Here is a 20,661-nt window from a genome sequence, read left to right as displayed (position 1 = left end):
GGGAATGGCAGGTGATTTGATTTATTTCCTCATCTTGGGAAATGACCCATCAGCCTTAGGTCCACCAAGTGACATGTCACCCAGAGGTCTGGTTAAAGGCCTCCTCTTCCCCACCTCATGAGGAAGCTGGATAGGTCCAGTGTGCTGGTTCCAGCTTGGAAGCTCTGGGTTTTCTGGAAGTTACAGAGCAGTCTGTGCTTGTGTGTGGAGTCTGAGCTGGGTTCTAACCCCATCCACTACCCTGCCCACTCCGTGGCCACCCCACCCTCAGGGCCCTGGCAGGTAGTGAATGGGTGGGCCGAGACACCCTAGCAGCCATCGATGCCTCTTCCTTCCTCTTTGAAGGATCTGACGCTGCTGCCGAGGAGGGCTACTTCATCTATTAAACCCAATACACTTGTCGCAGCTGCTAAGCCCCCGTAAGCCGCCGGGCGCCGTGTTTGTGATGGGACTGACAGTGCATGGAGGAGGCTGATTATACACGATTCCATTTTGCGGGCCCAGCAATGTAATTTCACAGGGCGATCAGCGTTTGCATGTAATAGCAGGCTGTGCTGAGGTGTCAGAATATTAAAGGCGCTAATGGCAAAGCTCCCTGTTACACAGGGGGCCACCCGCCGCGCCTACAGCAGGGCTGCGCGGCAGGCCCGTCGCAGATGGCTGGCCACTAAGCTAATGGGGCAGCAGCCAAGGCGGGCAGAGCCACGAGAGAGAAGAGCCAGCCGGGAGTGGCTCGGCACCTGCTTCCCCGCGCATGGAAATTACAGCAGCCCAGGGGAAGGGAAGTGTGCGTGCCTGCCTGGCACAGGGCTGCGGTGGGGTGGTTTGGTAGACCCAGCATCTTTCACCCCAACTCCACCCCCCCAACTCTTTCGCCAGGAAGCCACTGCTGGGGGAGAGGGCGTGGGTCCTGGTGGCTAGGAGAGGTGCAGGTGGAGAAGTGGCACCCCAAGAATTTGGAAGCAGTGTGGGAAGGGGGCTTTTGGGCACAGGCTCTTGGCAAGAACTCTTAAAACAGATTCCTGCCCCGCGCTGATTGAGGTCAGAAAACTCCAAGGTCCCTTACCCCCACACCCTGCAGGCTGGCAAGAGAGAGGGAGGGAGCAGGGAAAGGAAGCAGGCGGGAGAATGGGGGTGGACAATAATTAGGTCCCTTGATTGATGCCAGTGTTGCTATTGGTACACAGAGCTGGGAGCCAGCACCTCAAGATAGGGCTCTTTCCGTCCTTGTGGGCTGCCCCAGCCCCACCCAAGCCCTTTCCTGTGCTCTCACCAAGCTTGCTCCTGCCGTTCTCCTTTGTCCTTACTATGTCTCCTGCCTGGACTGTTGTCAAATCCCCGCCCAGCCCTCCACTACCACTCCCTCCAGGAAGCTTTCCTAGCTGCCTCCAATGTCCCACAGGCCTGTTTCTCTCCACTGTCCCTGTGGGCAGCCACAGGGGACAGCCTCCCTGATCTTCCTGTTCTGCTGGTTCCCTAGTCCGAGCCTTGACTTCTCAGCCAGAATCTCTGAGACACAGCCCACATCACCTTGTCCTGAGCGGGGCTCCTGGGAAGGCTCTACTCAGATTCATAGACGGATGTTATCTTGTGGGGGACATCTGGAGGGCGTGGGGAGTGGAAGGATGCGCCGAGTAACCTAGGGAGAGTCTGGTGCCTGTGTGGGTGTGCACACTTGATGGTGTATGTATCTGGCAGGGAGGGACTTTAGAAGTGAGTGCTGGGGGTGGTGGGCATGTGGGTACAGGCGTAGAGGGGTAGCAGGTGTGAGGATCCAGACCACACATTGGTAAGAACACAGATTGCTGTAGGACCCTGTGTTCTCTGGGTGGCTTTCTGCGTCTGCTGGCTGTGACTGAGGGGTTCCTCAGATGGCAGGAGTTGGAGGGAGCTTGTGGGACTGTGCCCCGAGGCTGGTGGTCACTTCTGAAGGTTCAGCTCTGCAGGGGTGTGTGACAGTACCTGGGGGAGACATGCCAGGGTTCTCAGCAGGGGCAGCAGGGGGAGAGACCAGGCTGAAGGAGAGCAGTTTTAATTAACCGTTTTTAATATCATTTTGGACTTTGGCTGGTATGTGAAGGCCCCGCTGGAAGCAGCATTTGTAAAAATTAAATCCCTCTTATTAGGAGCTTGGCAGACCCATGTGCACGTGCTGCCCCCTTCCCCCCGCCTGTGCCCCCCTGAGGAAGTGCTGGATGAGGCCATGTCATGGCAGCAATTGGTTATCATGCCTTATCTGGGAATATGAAACTGTGCGCATGACACCCGCGGCCACGCTGGAGACGCCAATTCATCTCGCCCTCGCTCTGACAAGCTAGACTGCCCTTCCTGAAAGGCATCCGTCAGGCGGGACCGGGGCCGCTGCCTTGCCTGTTTCCTCTGCTTTCCTGCCTGGGTTCCGGCTTGCTCTGTTCCAGCCAGGCCCAGCCTGGCCCTCCTGGGCGCTGCCACCCTCCACCCCCCTTCCACATGTCCCAGTCTAGGGAAGATCTTGGGGAGTCATAATTATAATAATAATCTAATCACGGTGACTCATCGGGGCAAGCGTCTAATGTTATCTGAAGTGGTCTTCCCGCTTAGCTGCGATAAGACTCAGGATGACGTGCAGATAACGTTGAGCTGCCCTGTCCCCAAGCCACGAGCAGAGCAGAGGGGCCTCAGCAGCCCGCTGCCCGCCCGCCGCTTTAAGCCGGGAAGCGGCAGCACCTGCTAATGCAAGTGTTTAATATTTGATGGGCTGGGATAAAGCAGGATCACCTTCGAATTGAATTGAGTGTCAGCCGAGAATCTATTACTGAAATTCGGGTGTGATTTGACAGCAAAGTAGACGATGTTATTCTTCACTAGTTACTGCAATCTTCTCCCCGACATCACTTAAATATTTTTTTCTTTGCTTGAGTAAACACACATTATCCTTCTTTTTTCCCCCTTCCTTCCCTTTTTCCTTTTTAGAGGGGAAAAAAACCCATCCAGCTCGCCTTCTCCAGGCTGATAGGGTAGATTGTTATTTCTTTATTTGTCCTATTAAATGGAATTTCTGATCGTTTAATCCGGCCTTTGTAAGTGATTTTAAAGTACTTGAAAGCCGGCCCGCCACTGCTCTCTGGCCCACTGCGCTCCAGCCATGGCCCTGACCACGCTCAGCAGCTCATCCAGCTGTGCACCACCCACTGGCTACTTTCCCTTGCTGCCTGCACTCCCCCAGCTCTGCCCTGGCTGCAAGCCAGCGTTCTTTCCCCTGCCCTTGAGCCTCACACCCAGCCACCAATTTGTGGGTCCAGCTGTGGCCTGGGAAAGTGTGGGAAGGTTGGCTGGGACGTTGAGTTGTGGCTGGTATCGTCTGTGGTCAAGGAAAGCAGCTCGGGAGGGTGCTAAGATTGAAGGACCCGCAGAGCCAGGGCTTGGTTCCTGCAGCTGGGAAGGAAGGGTACCAGCCCCTTGGCCTCAGCACAGACTCTGTGTCCAGCCTCATGTCTTTGGTTTCTGACCTGGTGTTAGGACCTCCCCGCTGTGAGGGAGTCTCCAGTGGGATGGGGACCTCCAGGCCAGGGCATGGCTGGGGGCACTGCAGTGCCTGTCTGAACGTGGCTGCAGCCACCTTAGTTCCCCCTCGTTCCCCTCCCCACCTAGCTTCTGGGAACTCCCCCGAGCTACATTCCTAGTGACCGTATCCCGTATGCTTCCTGCCACTGGGAGCAGGGCAGCCTGGGGTTCCAGGACTTCAAAGTGAGGCGATGGGAAATGTCTGAAGGGCCAGCCAGCTACACAAGCCCCTGGTAGAAGCCCAGGACTTTGCTAGCAGGTGGAGCAGGAATTCAGTTCCCACTGGGCCACTTGATAGCATTCTAACCCTTGTAATTCTCTTCTTTCTGGGCCTCAGTTTCCTCATCTGTGATGTCAAGTCAGTTGTGCCTGTAAGGGATTGTGAAAGAAAAGTACTATCCCTGGTCCTGCCATGTACTGCCCCCCACCATGGAGGTTGGTGGCGGCCAGGTGGCGCGAGTAGCAGATGGAGGGGAGCAATGAAGTGCTAGGGGTCTGAGCAGATCGATGCCCCCAGCACTTCCTTCCCCAACCCCAGGAAAACAATTAAGTACAGATCGATGGGTGGCCGCTTTGAATATGCATAAGTGAGTACTTGACCTTCAGCAGAGATCTGTTCCCCCTAACACACACACACACACACACACACACACACACACACACACACACACACACACACACACACACACATTCTTTTTATGTGTTCCCTTCACAGCTGCTTGAGTCAACCAGGTGACCTTACTCCTCCTCAGTTGAGCCCACGCATGGCACTCAACCTTCCACAGCCTGGCCTGCCTCTTGGTCTAAAGCAAGTAGACCAAGGGCCTGTGGTTGGCCCCCTCTTGCTTCAGTTTTCCTATCTATAGAGTGAAGTTTGGATATGTTGGTCTCCAAGTCCTTCCCGACACCAGGCTTTATGACCAGCAATACTGTGGGGAGGGGCCCAGCACAGTGCTGGGTACACTGAGGGAGGGGTATCTAACAGGGCTGCCTGGTGAAGGGGGTGCCCTGATGACAGGATGGTCCTGAGAAGGAGGATCTTAATAAATGGGAGCTCTCTAGAGGAGCCTGACAAGGGGGCACCTGTTGGGGGCTGGAGGTCTCTGATGGGGAGATGCCTAAGATAAAAGGAGCTCTGAAAGAAGAAGGGATTTTCTGGTGGGGGCCCTGGTGGAAAGGGGACCCAGTGAGGGGACTCTCATGAAGTGACATAATGAGAGTAAGCCCTTACTGGCAAGATTTGGCTGGAGGGTGGAGGTGGTGAGTATTGGGGGTCAGGGCCTCTGTTAACCATTCTTGCCTCCTGTCTTCCAGGCTTACAGCTTCGCCATGGGCTGCTGGCCCAAGAATGGACTTCTAGACATGAACAAGGGCCTCAGCCTGCAACACATAGGCCGGCCCCACAGCGGCATTGGTCAGTCCCTCCACATATACCCCCTGGCAGCTCAGTCAGCCCCCTGCCCGCATGCCCCAGTCCCCTGGCACACAGAGGGGTTCTGTGGCTCTGTGCTCTAACGGGGTGCTTTCCATAGGTGGGGGGAGTGGGGAAGGAGGGTGGCATAGGGGAGAGTGGAACCAGACCATTGGAAGAGATCTCTCAAAACACTGTTTAGAATAAGACTGGGGTCTGGGCTTTGGGTGGGTCACAGGTGGCCTTGGATTCAGGCCAAGATACCCCCAACCCTGCCTGCATCTCTGGTGGGTGATGTCCTCAGAGGGGTGGGCATATGTCAGCTTACCCACCCCCATGGAGCTAGAAGAGGCTGTTTAATATTGTTTCAAGTCTGTGGCTACTAAACTGGGCGATCAATGGGAGTTAAGGAGATGAATTATTTAAACCTCACCAGCTTTTAATTAGTCGGGGTCCTTCTGACCGATGGCTCCGTCCACAGGGTATTGACTCCCCCGCAGGAGGAGCAGCCTCCATTGAGCGGTGCCGGGGTTGGGAGGGGCCACTTGGGGTACCAGGTGGGGGTGCACCCTCAGAGGAATCCCTGCGTGGGAGGGGGATGGAGTGGCTGTGGTTCTAGGCATTGGAAGCTCTGCTAACTTTGGATATATCAGTATTGGGGGGCGTGTGTGTGTGAGTGAGTGAGTGTAACAATATATCTGGGTTGATTTTCCTGAGGGCATTTGTCTTTATATGGAAGCAACCATCAGCCTGTGTGTGTATCCACCAGAAAGTGTGTCTGTTCATTTCTGTGTATCTGATTTTCTGTGTGTGAGCACACGTCATGCAAATGCTTTCAAGTGGGGTACTTGACAAGCATAGGCTTTGTTCCAAGTGGGGAGGAGCGGGGAGGGGGGTTATTCCTGGGAAGTAGTATGACATTATCATAACCTGTGTACCTTTGGGGAGCTATGGCGGCAGAGGGACCGGGAGGATACACCAAAAGGACCCAGTCACCTGTCACAGACTAGCCCTTCATCCTTTCCACAGAGATCACTGGTGCCTAGTGGGTGCTGGGCATGCTGGGTGGAGATTCTTGTCCTCAAGGAGGTGACATCCTAGGACAAGACAGAGACTGAACTGGGTCCCCAGGGTATAAGGGCCGCGATAGGAACACCTAGGCTGCCCCAAGGGAGGATTTTCCTGTCCTCAGGTGCCACAATGACTTCTGCTTCTTTATTTACATCTCACTGACCTCAGGGATGCCCTGTATCCTTCTTGTTGGGACACCCCAAGGCTCTTCTGGGGCCTGGCAGGTGGGGGGAGAGGAAGCAAGTCAACAGGTCTAAGGAATTGGGGGTGCCCCACAACAACTGTTGCCTTCCATAGGAGCTAGTCCATACAACCTAGAGGAGACCCCAAGCCTAGCAAGCTGATCTGCTTGGAAGCTCAGCAGGGAGTTTCCTAGAGAGGAAAGACACTTGAGTCAGGAGATTCTTGAAGGATGAGTAGGAGTTTGCTAGGTAGAAAAATGAGGGAAGGGTTTTCTACTTAAGGGCAGCTGTGCGTACAAAAGCACAAGGGCACACTGAAGACAACTTAGACACCTACACGTAGTTTGCTGTGACTGGAGTGGGAGGGACACTTGGGTCAGAGAACAGCTAGAAAAAAAATGGGGAAATAAGTGGGTCTTGAATGCCAGTTAAAGGGTTGGCTCTTTGGTGAGGTTCTGAGGAGATAGGAGGTTTGTGACTGAGAGGACAGTACTCTCAGAGCTCCTGCTCAGAACTGACGGGGCAGGGCGCACTGCGCATGCTGGTTCTTAATAGATGCTTAGTAAACACTTTGGGGGGGGGCACTGAATGAATGAGTAGATGAATCAGTGACAGAGGGATGGGAAAGGGAGGGACCAGACAGTGAGGATCAATGAGAGGACTTGCACTGGCCCAGGCGGGCAGGGGCTGCCAGTAGTTGAGTCTGGCTGCTAGAGGGACCAGCGGGGCTGGGTTGGCCTTGAGCTGGGTGCCCTGTGTCTGTGGATGCGTCCCAGGGTGTGTTTGTGAGAGGAAGAGGTTCCTTCTTCCCTCTCTGTTAGGACTCCTGAGGTGTTCCCTCCCTCTCCAGGGAAGAAGGTTTTTCCATCTGGCCAGGCCACAGGGGACAGTCCAAGGTTAAAAGTGACAATGGAGTAGGGGCTTTGGAGCCAGAGGAAGTTCTGGCTCTACCACCCAGAGCCCTGTGACCTCAGACAAGAGACAATGCCAGTGCCTCTCAGGGCTGTTGGGGAGGTTCAGTGAAGCTGATCGTGTAAAGGGCTTGTGCAGTGCCTGGCCTGGCACACAGTAGGTGCTCAGGCAGCCCCCTCCTCTGTGGCCCTGCCAACACCATGGCCTCCCCAGGGCACTGGGGGTTCCTGGCACTGGGTCTTTGTATCTTTGGATGCAGAGGGCTGCCCTGCCCGCTCCCAGCTGGCTCTGAGGTGTGGGTGAGGGTGTTTGGAGGGGAGGGAGGATGCAGGGCATTAATTGGGCTGGGAGAGGCAGGGAGGGGAGGCGTTGGTTTTGAGCAGTGAGGTTAATGGCCCTCGCGCCAAAGAGACAGCTTTAATGAGCTTCAGCTGGCGGTGCCCCGAGTTACTGTGCGTGCTAAAAGGGTCGCGCTGTAAGAGTTTGATGTGGACTGTTTCCCAGCCCTGGGGTCAAGGGTCAGCTCCTGTCACTGGCCACTCAGGCTGGTCCTCAGTGACATAGTGCTAATTAACTGCGTGAGGAGCTGCCAGCCTGAAGTGGGGAGTGGTGTGCATATTGGTGGGGGGGCAGCATTGGTGATGCTGGGCAAGGGTTCTGCAGATTCCACAGCTTAGCCATCTCTGGGACCCGCTTGGCTCTCCCACGGTGCCAGGGAGGGGGCTAGGCAGTGGCTCTGTGCGCAAATCACTGATGATCCTAGGCCCTATAGAGATCTCCTGAGTCTCTTTCTAAGGTATGGGTGGGAGGGGGAGTGTGTGGGGCCTACCTGGTGGGGACTCCTGCTGAGCATCGGGTGTGGTGGCCCTGAGAGAGCAAGGGGCAGGCATGCTGGAGGGCTGGGAGGTAGGCTGTGGAATGGGAGAGGGCCCGCTGGGATGGATGTGCATGGCTGAACTGTTGCAGGGGAGCTGGGGGCGGGGTGGGCGGATCCTGGCAGAGCGGTAACCTGGTCAGAGTTGGGCTTCAATTTGAGCCATCTGAGAGTTTATACAGGGAGGACTAGCAAGGAGAAACTGCAGAAGGGGCAGCTCAGCAAGGAGCACGGAGGCGGCGGTTAATTCAGAGCCAGCAGTGGCCCTGGGAATGGAGGCAGAGGACTAGTCAGTGAATGTTTACCTTACACCTGCTATGTGTCAGGAGCCGTGACAGGTGTACTGGTGAAGATGACAGAGTGCCCTGCCCCCACAGAACTCAGGTACAGTCGTCAGCACAGGTACAGTTGGCCCTGGCAGCTAAGGGAGAGGTAGGTTCAGGAAGGGAGGCGGTGGAGCTCCAGGCAGAAAAGGGGTGTTTGGGGGCTGTCGGCATGCCCTCTGTCAGGAGAGGGACACTTCGTTCTGAGGTGGTGGATTTGACCTTGCAAGCCCAGTAAACAGGGTGGTGTGGAGCGGGCTATGGGTGAAGAGGGACCGCATGTACGTGGGACTGCTGACGGGCAGCAGTCAGCGTACTCCATCTGCATCCTTGCCATGGACCAACGGCTTTGAGGCAGGGCAGCCTCCACGGGGGACTTCGGAGTGCTGTATGGTGCTTCTTGTGTTTCTGCAGAGGGTCAGCATGTACTTGGGGGTACTTTTTATTAACTAATGTAATTTTCACACCAGTTTTATGGAAGGCAGGCATTATCATTCCCATTTTATAGACTAGGAAGCTGAGACTCAGTTAAGTGACTTGCCTGAGGTCACACAGCCAGGTAAATTGAAGAACCAGGACTCAAACCCAGGTCCGTGTGAGTGCAGAGTCTATGTTCTTACCGCTGTGCTGAACTAGGAAGCACCTTTTTGGTGTCGGGCTTTGTGCTACCAACAGAGACAATGAGGAAGAACACAAGCTCACTTCCCTCATTTCCCTCAGTTAGTGTGAAACATACAGGCCTTGACAAAGCCTTGTTGAGGAAGAAAGCCTGCTACAGTCGCCCTCAGAGCCAGAGCCCGGCAACTCTCGGCTTCTGACCTCCTTCTGGCTCTGACAGTTCTCTGATCTGTTTGCTCTCCACCTCATTGACCAGGAAAATCCTGCCCGTTTTCCAGGGGCCACCTCTTCTGGGAATCTTGCCTGGACTTCCCAGTGTGCATGTACAAAATACATCCTTGGACCCCACTTACAGTTTGTTGGTGGTGATGTTCAGGCCCTCCATACTTGATCTAACAGCAGGACCCAGAAATCTGTACAGGAAATGTCAGTAAAATCTCACCTGTTGTTTGGACATGGAGGCCCCACAGACTGCTGATTTAAGCTAGCTGGGAGAATTAACTGGAACCTTCCCTGATGCCCAGCTGGGTGGTCCTTCCTTGGTTTCTTAGCCCCTCTGCTTAGGGCCTGAGGAGGGTCCCTCTGAGGCTCATGGTAAGGAGGGATGGCCAGACACCAAGTGGACTCTCAGGAGCTTGTTACCCAGCATGGTTTGGCAAAAAGAGCTGGGCTGGCAGGAGGCAAGGGGTGGGGGCCTGGCCCCAGGGGGGCAGTACTGGCCTGTGGTCTCCCCTGAAGGAGTAGGGTGTCTATCAAGAGTCCAGTCAGAGCGCATTAGCTCTGTGACACGGATCTCATTAGCTCCCGTGAGAGGTGTCACTGCAGGAGAATCGTCGGCTCAGGGAGATGCTTGTACCAAAAGGAAGAAAGGACAGTGACAGCCTTTTCTCTGCCGCCTCTGCCGCCACGCTCCCTGGGCTGCCCGCCCTCCTCCTCGTGGGGGGGGGGTGGGGGTGCTGGCTAATGAGCTCGTCCACAGTACAGCTTTGCCTTCCCCTCCTTGAAGTTCCCCAGGTCCCTCTGAAGACCTCAGGCCCGGGATTAGCACACACCAAACGCCAGCCCCCCTCTTGCCCAGCAGGGAGTTCCTTCTGATCACCCTGCTCTGCTACCATCAGCAAGGGAAAGGAGGTGGGGCCACGACAGAGCCACTGTGGCTGGCAGGGAGGGGGGCTTTCACCCTTAGAAGGCTCAGGCCCCTCTGCCTCTCTTGACAGGGTGACCATGTCCACTTCTCTGCAGTGGGTTCTTTCTTTCCAGAGTTGCAATCTTATCTTCCCCTCCCCTTTTACCATTGACATCTGTCCAGGCAGTGCCCCTGTCCCTATGGGGAGCCCTTCTCCCAAGGCACGGAAGAATGTGGGGATAGTGGCCAAGGGTTCAGTGGGTAGCATTTAGATCTGATCTGATCTAAGGCTTTCTGGCTGAGCTGAGGGGCTTCAGAATCAGCTAGAAACCAGTCTGGGCTTTGGAAGACCTGAGGGTGGTGAAGGATTGATATAAAGCCCCTGCAGACCTAGTAGCCCTCTCCCTGGCTATCCCGGAGAGGCAGAAAGGTGCTGCTCGGGCCCCCCCCCCCACCCCCTCCACTTCGACCATCTTCAGGGCGGGCTCAGGAGGAGTTGTTGGCACAGCTGCTGTACGAGGCGGGGACAGAGACGGCTGGAGTCTGTGCTTCCTTGGCACTACCCCCACCCCCCACTCCTGTCTCGTTCTTTCTGGTGTCGCCCAGAGAAAGTGAGCAGCTGGGGGAGAGGTGGCCCTGAGAAGGGATGACTCTCCAGGCACCGACAGGGGCTCCCTTGGCCTGTCTGTAGGCAGTATTCACCTGGAGAGGTGTTCACTCCTTCCTTCCTGAGCTCTAGTCTTCAGTAGCAACCACAGGTGGAAAAATGGACGGACAGGTGGACTGCCGGATGGATGGGGGAAGGTTCTGGTATGTGTATTATGTGCTGTGTGTGTGTGATGCACTGGGAAGTACAATCTTTGTTTCCCTACCTTGCTAGCCCCGGGCCCGGCCTGGCCTCCCCTTGTCTCTCTCTGTATTTCCTGTCAAACCGTCGCAGACGTAAATGACAAAGAAATCAGAAAGACAGATCAATGCCGGCCAAATTAGCACTTGCAGATAGACTGTGCGGGGATGTCAGCGCCCTGACCCCTGGTGATCTTGCAGCCTCCACTGCTGATATTATGCAAATTGCATCCATCTGGCAGGACCTGCGTGCTGGCTGCTCCTACTCAGAGGAGTAATGGGCTGGGGGTGGGCAGGAGTGTCGGAGCAGGAGTCGGAGTGAGTGTGTGCGTGTGTGTGCATGTGTGAGCTTGTGCTTGAGTGTGTATGAGGGCGTGTGGTGCCCACCGAGCACTGGGCGGTGATGGAGTGATTGACAGGGCAGATAAGGGGCTGCATTGGATTCCTTTGGGCTGGGGGATTAGGAGCAGCCACAGATGGGAGATAACTGGACTTCATTTCAGTTTATTTTCCTCCTTATCCCCGCTCCCCACCTTCACTCCCTGAAAAACACAATCTCTGTAGTTTGCGTTTTCATCAATATTTGCAAGTCATTACCACTGGTTTAAGGTGAGAGACAATGTCAGGGCCCAGACCAGGCCAGCCCCTCCCCTGATCGCCTCCAGGTCTGGTACCCTGAACATGAGCACCGCGAGTAGCCAGACAGCCCCTCACTCTGGCCGTGTTCACAGCATGCCTCCTCCCGGGCCCACAGTACTCCTGGAAGGGGCCGCGCCTCAAGGACCAGCCCCAGACCTACTCAGCTGACCTCATGCCCCCTGACAGTCCTTAAGCTGGGTCCTGCCCTTGCCACCTGAAGCTGCCGTGTGACATCCCTGCCCCCAAGCTTAGGCTCTAGTGTCGGTGCTTCCGTCCCTGGTATTAGCCCCTTCCCCACAGCTCCTCCTGTCCTTGACACCGGTGACCAGGGTCCAGACCCCACCTGGGCAAAGTGGGGCTGTGGCCTATGGAGGGGGCAACTTGGTCTGAATCGCCCTCCAACGCCAGTATCCCTCCACATTTGCTGAGTGGCAGATGTAGTACAGACGAGTTCCCGTCTGTCATCTCATTCCCAAACCCTGTGAGATAGGGGCTGTCAGCACTACTGTATGTGAGCAAACTGGAGCTCCGGAAGGTTACCGTTCACCCAAGGCTGCAGAGCAAGGATGTGGGAGAGCCGGAATTTAAACATGTATCTCTCTAAGGTCAGAGCTCAAAACCACCAGGTTCTGCTGCTTCACAGCGGTGGCAGCAGCCCAGACACTCTACACATCAGCATGCCTGGGCCCGTGGAAGGGGGCCACCCTAGCACAGTGGGCAGACATGTTCCTTCCGCTCCCAGCCTCTGAACACAGACCCTGACCCAGCCCAGAACCCCTGCCGGGCTGAACCAGACCAAAAGGGACAGGATTCAAACACATGCCGCCCTCAGGAGCTTGTGTCTGAGACAGTCGGGCTGTAGCAAGAAGGACGCACAGAGGACAGAACGCACCCAGCGGCTGAGCCAGCCCCAGGATATGTCACCACATGTGGCATCCAGGCCCCTGCAGCTCAAGGAGAGGGGCTGAGCAGCTCAGTCCAGGCAGCTGTGGTGGCGGAGGCTGTAGCTGTCCCAGGGGCCCCTCCAAAACTGGGTCCCCACCGTACCCTCCCACCAGGCAAGGTTGGGAGCTGAGAGTGCTGGGGACATGTCCGGGGACACGTGTGCAAGGGGAGCTTGTCCTAATGAGGAGAACATGGCTGCTAGTTAGGCGAGGGGCGGGCGGGGAGCCGCAGAGCTGATTGAAGGCAGGGGCAGGGGTCAGACAATTAGGCCCAGATCCGGCCGTTTGATGTGAGTTCTGAGGCCTCAAAGCCTCCCTTCAGCCCGCTCCCTCCACTCCCTCCTCTCCCTCCTCTTTCCTTTCTTCTTCTGCCCAAAGGCAGGAAGGATGGAAACGCTTACTCTCACTGTTACTATTATTAAACTCTGCGGCAGGCCAGCCAGACCCCAGGACTCCTGCCCACAGGGGGCACCCCAGGCCCCCAGGAGGCTTCTTGGGCCCCAGGTGGCATCTGGCCAGAGGCCAAGACCAACCTGAGGGCAGGGATGAGCTGAGCCCCCAGAACAGGGTAACCTTGCTCCCTTTCTTACTTCTGAGGCAGGAATGAATAGGGCTGCCCAGTGGTTATTTGGACCGAGGGCTGCTTTGACCATCACCTCCTGCAGCCACCTAGTTCTTTTCTCTTCTGCCTGGGGTTTGAGGGTGAGGGTGTGGTTCATTCACACGCATACCCCATCACACAAATAGTTGTCTGCAGCAGTCACACCAAAATCCTGCCCTGCAAGGTACAGCTACGTGGAGCCACACAGCCCTCCAGTAAGTACTGTCACACTCACACACCAAAGTAGTGTCCCCCCCCACCATCACAGGGTCCCTTACTTTAGTCACACCCAAGGTCTTGCACAAAAGCCCTGTCTCCTGCAGCAGGGCCCTGAGAGCTAAGCCCCTCCCCAGAGTGTCTGGGAACAATAGTCAGATCTTGTGTCCAGGGTGGGTGGGTGCTGAGCCCTTCCAGTCCCCCATCCTAGGAAATAAGCCTAGAGAGCAGGTACTGACCAGAGAGCGGGAGGAAGCCAGATTGGGGGGGCAGTGGGGAGAGGGAGGGTGGGAGCAGAGATAAATGTTAGCTCATTTCTTCCGTAATTAGTTACTCCCTCATCCCCGCGTTGTAATTGTGAACAAGCTGTAATGTTTAATTAGTCTGTAAATGAAACCCCAATTTCATAATGGCCTGGCTGACAGGGCTAAGTGAGCAGGGGAGGAGGCAGCGGGGAGGTAATACAGAGGGTCTGTGGGGGGGGTGGTATGGGGGGCTTCGTGGGGGGGGGCATGGCTTGCGGGATTACCTCCTCTTCTCTTCAGCCCCAGACTGGGCTCTGTCTGGGGAGGCTCTGTGACTAGGTCTAGTACTTGGTCCTCTCCACCAGCCCTCGTCACCAGAGAAAAGAGGGAAAGGGAAGACTGCTGGCACCCTTCTGCCCCGCTCCCTGCCTGCCCTCCAATTCTCTGGTTGGGATACCACAATCACAGCCCAACCTACGTGCTTCTGGTTGGAGAATCTGGCTCTGGGGGCCCAGGCCTTGTCACTCCAGCTAAGATGATGGTGCTCCCTAGGTCCAACCTTCTTCCTCCTCAAATCATCCTCCTGAGAGGCCTTTGCTCAGCCACCTGGACCTCAGGATCTGGTCCTCCACCTAAAGGAGCCAGTGATTGGCACGGGATAGGCCCCTCCCCCTCCAGTCCCACCGCTAGGCGGAATCCAGCATCTGTGCGGGGGCTCACACCCCAGGCAAGACCTTGCTCTCGGTGGGTCTCACCGCAGGCTGTGATAAACTGGAGCTGCCGCAGGGGGGAGCCCCCGGCCCCACCGCTCATCGGTCTCCCTGTCTCCCCTACAACATCCTCACCGCCTGCACACGCCCCCGCCCCGCCTGCTGCAGCCATAAATCTCAATTTACGAGGGCGGCTCTGGTGGGGGAGGGAGGCAGCGCGGCTAATGACGGCTCCTCAGCCGGATTTTTCATGTTGCACAGTCATAAATTTTTAAGAACAGCATGGGCAGCACGTTAGCGAGTTATCGAGGCTGCCTCCGTGCTGGCTGCCTAGCTCCGAGAGAGCAGAGAAGCAGGCAGGGCCGAGGCAGCATTTGGGGCAGGGGTGGGGCCCAGCAGCCAGACTAGTCTGCAGGCAACGGTACTGCGGGGCCAAGCAGGCAGGCTAACGTGAGCCTTTGCACAGGGCCGGCTAAGACTTCCTGAGCTGCTGGGAGCCAAGGACAGACGCACGGGTGGGAAGAGGCATGTGGGCACACAGGCATGGCGTTGGGAGGTGCTGATGGATGCCTCTGCTCCAGGACTTGACACCATGATGTACAGGTAGCCTGGAGACATACGGATTTTCAAAGTGGCCACTTTGAATAGAATTACAAACCCTGATCATGTGCACAGTGAAGCCTCTGCCCTGGCAGAGCTACATTTGGTTCATAAATGAGTTGAGACCACTTGGGGATCATTCTTGAGAACTAGGGTCCCTGGAGCCACCAAGGGGGTACCTGGGGAAATGCCCACAGAGGGGCAGACCTATGGGTATGGTGGAGCCAGGAGCCTAGAAGCAGGGTGACCTTGTTCTAGTCAAGGCTTATCACTTCTAGGTTGTGTGGTCCTGGATAAGTCATTCACCACTCTGGGCCTCTGTCTCTTCCTCTTTAAATTGGGGTTGATGGTGACTCCTACCTCCCAGGCTTACTATGAGGAGAAAGGAGGTAATGCATTTGAAAATACTGTAAACCTACCCCCCTCCCCCAGGTACCAGTTAGCCCATTTGTCTTTTTTAGTTCTCTGTAAAAGTTTTGAGGGGATTGTGGGGCATTCATTCACTTTTGTTCAGTCATTCAGAAGATGTTTGCTGAGGTCTTCTGGGTGCCTAGTCCAGTGCTGGATTGCAGAGGTGAGGGAGGTTCCTTGCTGGGAGGTGATGTGAGCACTTGTGGCTGAGGCAGCTCAGTGTTCCCAACCCTGTGCCTGGTCCCCACGTAGAGTCAATGGGTCAGATCCAGCCCGGTCCTGCCATGGGCACACCTAAGCTTTAGGGTGCTGAGAGGCCCACACAGGCCTTCTCATAAGCCCCAAGCTGAATGCTCACCTGAGCTTCCTAATCTGTGCAATGGAGGGTTAATGATCTTGACCATCTCTCAGGAGCCACAAGCAGAAGGTCAAGAAATCACATGTTGCTCAAGTCAGCAGAGGTGGTGTGAGTGAGCATATCAGGTGTTCAGGATGTGTTCATGGCAGTCCACCAGGAACAAAATGCCAGTCATGGAGGGAGAAGAGCATCCCTGAGCTGGGCCTGCCCCTTCTCAAGCCACTCTCCTCACGCCCTCTGCACTCCAGCACAAGAGCCTCCCCCATTTTCTGGAAACTGCCATTGGCCTTCCCACATGGCTTTATGGGTCCTTGGCCTGATTAACTCCTGCTCAGCCTTCAGAGAGCAGCTCAAAGTTGCTTCCCCAGGGAAGCCTTCCCTGACTCCTAGACTTGGTCAGGTCCTCCCCTGTGCACACCTTCCTAACACCCAGCACTTCCCCTGCACAGCCTTTCCTCACGATCCTAATTAAGAAATAGTCATTTAAACATCTCTCTCCTCAACTGAATTGTAAGTTCCCTGAGGGCAGGAGTTTATGTCTGTTTGTTCAACTTGTATCCCCAAAGGGTAACCTTGTGTCTGACTCTTGTAGGCAGATAGTAAATAAAATGTGTTGTTTTGAATTGAGTTGAGCTGAGGTGGCCCTGGCCCACCCCTGGGTGCCAGGGCAGGGGGAGACAGCTAGGGCAGTGCCTGGAGCTGAGGTGCTTCCCATTAGTCCTCATGATTAATTCACAGCCACACTGTGATGGAGTGGGCTTGTCCCCAGTCAGCGCCTCCGCTGGGGCCCACCTGTTAGCGACAAACAAACAAAGGGGATAAATAATGCATTGGGAGCTGAGCCAGGCAAGGCGGCGGTATTGAAATTAATAGGGATTAGCTGAGCAGCTTGAGGATGAAATATTTACCAGGTGGGACAGGGCTTCGGGAGGGCAGCCCCCCTCGCAGAGTCCCCAGGCAGAGCCAGGCCCTTCTCCAGGGCATCACTGTTACTGGGGAGTCCCACCACCGATACTGCTGCCCCCAGGTGCATCAGTTTGCTGGACAGACTGGTGGCTGGACTGCTGAGAGCTCAGGTCCCAGCCAGTGTCCTGGCCCAGCAGGTCTTGGGGAAATCAAGATACTAGGAAGGAGTGGAGGTGGGGAAGGGGCTGAAGCCCCCAGCACTTTGGAAGCTGAGGACAAGGACCTTGACTAATTTTCAGGGCCTTGGCATGTTTAGGCTTTGGGCAACGGATGTCAGGGCTGTAATAGATTTGCCTGTGAGCTTGTCTCCCATCCTTCCCTCTTTCTTTTCTTCCAGTTCTTCCTTTTTTCCACTTAATACGTGTTTATTGAGGGCCTCTGCACAGGTAACATTAGTGCCCTCGGGTTTGTGATCTAGCTGGAGGTGACACAGGCCATCACAGTGGAGGAACATTGGGTGCTGTGAAACACATAGAAGGATCCCTAACGCAAACATGAGGGCCCAGGTAAGGCACTTGAGGCAGTGATGGCAAGGGGCGGGGCTTTCCAGCAGAAGGAGGGCGTGCAGAAAAAGCTGAGAAGCTAAAGAGCCTGAACTCTGGGGTCCCCAACAGGAGAGTGGGGAAGATGAGGCCTGAGGGGGAACCTGGGCAGATCCCCGGAACTTTATAAAGAAGTTTGGACACTATCCTGAGAGCAGTGAGGTGCTGTTGGAGTGAGTGGTGGTGGTGATTTTAATGATTAACTCTTATTAAACTTTTTACTTTGAACCAATTTTACATTACAGAGAAGTTTCTATACATCTCTTACCCAGCTTTCTCTCATGTTAGCATCTGACATAATCACAGTACAGTTATCAGTACCAGAAAATGAACTTGGGTACTATACTGTGAGCTAAACTGAAGGTCATACTTGGATTTCACCAGTGTTTCCAATGCTGTCCTTTTTCTGTTCCGGGATCATTGAAGGGTTTTAAGACAGGGAGTGAAATGACTCAGATTTGTGGCTTAGAAGGACACCTTGGAGGAGATTGGCGGGGGCACTGCTGTCTCCTAGGTGAGAGGTGGTGGTGCCCTGGACCAGGGTGGTGGTAGTGGGAATATAGGTTTAGAAATCACTGGGACATCTAGGGTAGATAAGCTCAGGACTGGCTAAGTGTACCCGGTGAGAGCGTGGAGAATGAGAAGGGGGCCAGTGGCAGCTTTGAGCAACACCCACTCTGTAGGGACAATCAGAAGAAAGTACAGAGAAGCTGAAGGAGTTGGATAGGGAGGGAAGGTGCTGTCACTGAAGCCGGGGGAGAAGAGCTTCAGGGCACGCGTTAGTCCACTGGGGCCATCTAAACCACTGGACTTTCAGCCTTGTGAGGTCGGAGGGATCATTCGGGAAAGCGGTTCGGTAGGACGCAGGTAGGGAAATCAGATTGTAGGGTGGGAAATGAGGGAAGGAGGCCTTGAGCGTTAACCAGGAAGTTTGGCTATGAAAGGGAGGAGAGGTTGGCTACCAGGCACGTGGAAAAGGAGTTAAGGCGAGGTTGTTTTTAAAGATGGGAGAGGTGTGATGTGTTTACATGCTTATGTGAAGGAAGCAGTGCAGAAAAACAATCGAGGCTCTGTCAGAAAGGGGCTTGCTCCTCACGTAAGGCCCCCCTAAAGGAAATGGGATGGAAAACCCAGGTGGAGTGAGGGGTGGGCTTTAGAAGTGCCATGAGGACGCACCCTCTCTCCTCCCTCTGTAACAGGTGAGAGGACAGTGCCTACTGTGTCTCCTGTGAAGTAGGAGACCACACTGTGTCGGGGGCGGGGGGGACTTGAGAATGGTGGGAAGTAGAGAAAAGGGCACTAGGGAGAAAGGGAGAGCGTGTGTGCGCTGATCAGGAGCATAGGAGGTCGGCCAGGCGGTTTCATACACCCAGGTGAGCTTGCAGACTCTGGTTTTAGAAGGGGCACGAATCTATATGGTTGTGATGTTCTCTAGTCACGCTCAGCCCAGATGCAAGCATAGAGAAGGCAGCTTGGGTTTTTCCAGGCAAGGGTGATGGAAAGAAGAGAGAGTTGAGAGTGTTGGCAAGAAAGGACTGAGATGATGGGCCATGGAATCCAGGCTCCTGTGTGAGGTGCGTCGGTTATGTTGCTAGGACGGGAACTGCTTGCTTCATACCCTATATCCATTGTCTTCCTTCCTCACTAAAAGGAGCCCTGGTATCACCAGGGGCAGCGATGTGTACCCAGTTAAAACACCACTTCTTTTTAGTTCCTCATACAGCTAGATATGGTTATGTCCCTGAGTTCTGGCCAGTGAGATCAAAGGAAAAGCGTTGTGTGAGACCTCCAGGAATGATACTTAAAAGGAAGTGATTCAGCCGGGAAGTACATTATTCTTGCTGTTTCCTTCTTCCTCTTTCCTAAAATGTGGATGTGATGCTTGGAGCTCCCGCAGCCATTTTGGACCAGGAGATAACCTGGAAATTAGAAGCAACACGCTGAGAAGGGTAGAAAGAAGTGTGAGCCCCCAATGACTTTGTGGAGCTGTGGGATTCTCAGGCAACTTAGATCACAAGCCATAGACATAAAAAATTTTCCTTCGTTCAGTTGCGTTTTCTCCCCTCTCTGTTTTCATGTGGGTTCCCATCAAAACTTGACTCTTTTAGCCTTTTTAGTAGTAATATGGCCTGTGTCTTGCCATATAGCAGGAAACAATTTGGTCAAATGTTTCAAGAGAGCATAACAAGAGTTACCAACTTCCTGGCTTGAAATAACAGCGCCCTCATTGCCCTTTGCCCTCCCTCCTCCCTTCAGCCAAGTTTATGTTATAGGGCCCCTTTGTTATGTCACTCTCTTTCCTGTCTTTACATTCTGTATCAGTTAGTATGCTTCTGGCTACAAGAAAGAGAAAACTCAATGCAAGATACCTTAAATAATAGGATTTATTACCTCACAAAAGTTTGGAGATAAGGTGATTGTAGGATTAGTTAATTCAGCATCTCAGCAATGTCATAAGGACCCAGACTTTTCCCATTTTTCTGTTCTGTTATCTTCAGCATGTTCTTCACAGGCTAACTCCCCTAACGTTTAGAAGATGGCTTCTGCAGTCCCAGACATTACATGCAAACATGAAAACTTCCCACAGAGTATAAAGGACTACTTCCTCCTTGTGTTTCTCTTCACAAGAGTGAACAAGTTTTCCTAGAAGGTCTTTCAGCAAACTTACCCTCATTCTCACTAGCCAGAACACACCGCCACCCCTAAACCAGTGAGCGGCAAGGGGGATGGGATCACCGCAGGTGGCTCAGACCTGGAGGATTCACCCTGGTCACAGGAGGGAGGCGTGGGCTCTGCCAGGTTGGCAGCAAGGGAATGACTGTTGGGTAAGCAGTCAGAAGTCGACAGGGGAGAAAGTAAAGAGAGGAGGCGAGTCGTGTATCTGGATAGAGTAGAGGTATTAATGTTTCAAGGTTCCAGTGAGATGAAAGAAAAGTGTATTATTGCCAGTAACTAGGGAGATTTGAATTTAATATTTCAAAGGAAGAGCAGTGGAGGATGTTAAAAAGGTAGAAGGTATAACTGTGGAAATGAGTGGAAATAGGATACAGTGGAAACAGTCGTCAGTGCTGAGGTCAAAGATCCAAGAGGCTGGCAAGTTTCTCAAAGGACAGGTTGTAGAGGCTATGACAGGCGGGTCTCTTGGGAAGGAGGTGGCCAGGGTCTAGATTGCTAGCACATGCTCACAAGAAAGGCCTCAGAGACACTGCGTCTGAGTCTGGGCCGCATGGGTCTGGGGCCAGGTCACAGGTGCCTGGGGCAGTACCGGCAAGTGACCTAACGTGTCTGAATCCCAGTGTTGGCATTTTGGAAAAAAACACCCTGGTTGGTCAGGCCATTCTGGAAAGGGGTAAGGCCCTGTCACCTTCCTATTGGAGCCACTCAAGGACCCTCAGAAGACAGTCCCACGGGAGACCCCTAGGGACAGGGTAAGGTGGAATGGGGCAGAGGTGGCTGCCAGGTATGGCAGATGTGCCCAGCTGTTCTCAGGAGCTGCCTCTTCTCACCCCACCCCGGCCAGGTC

General features: G+C 54.5%; 1 protein-coding gene across 15 annotated transcripts in view; it reads left to right on the top strand.

The window, feature by feature from the left end:
* The window catches only part of ERI3 (ERI1 exoribonuclease family member 3), a 124,939-nt gene that overhangs the window by 95,178 nt on the left and 9,100 nt on the right, over positions 1–20,661 (top strand). For 14 of the 15 annotated variants that reach the window (XR_003523188.1, XR_003523183.1, XR_003523184.2 and 11 more), the window contains one exon: positions 4,858–4,957. The exons of the other annotated variant lie outside the window; for it this stretch is intronic. Coding sequence is in view for 11 of the 14 variants with exons in the window: in XM_027612578.1 (XP_027468379.1) it covers positions 4,858–4,957 (100 nt within the window). In the remaining 3 variants the exon portion in view is untranslated. The remainder of the gene's footprint in view (positions 1–4,857; positions 4,958–20,661) is intronic. 15 annotated transcript variants of the gene reach the window in all.

This window comes from Zalophus californianus, chromosome 4, assembly GCF_009762305.2.
Source record: "Zalophus californianus isolate mZalCal1 chromosome 4, mZalCal1.pri.v2, whole genome shotgun sequence".
Lineage (NCBI taxonomy): Eukaryota > Metazoa > Chordata > Mammalia > Carnivora > Otariidae > Zalophus > Zalophus californianus.
This window is presented reverse-complemented; position numbering and strand designations above follow the sequence as displayed.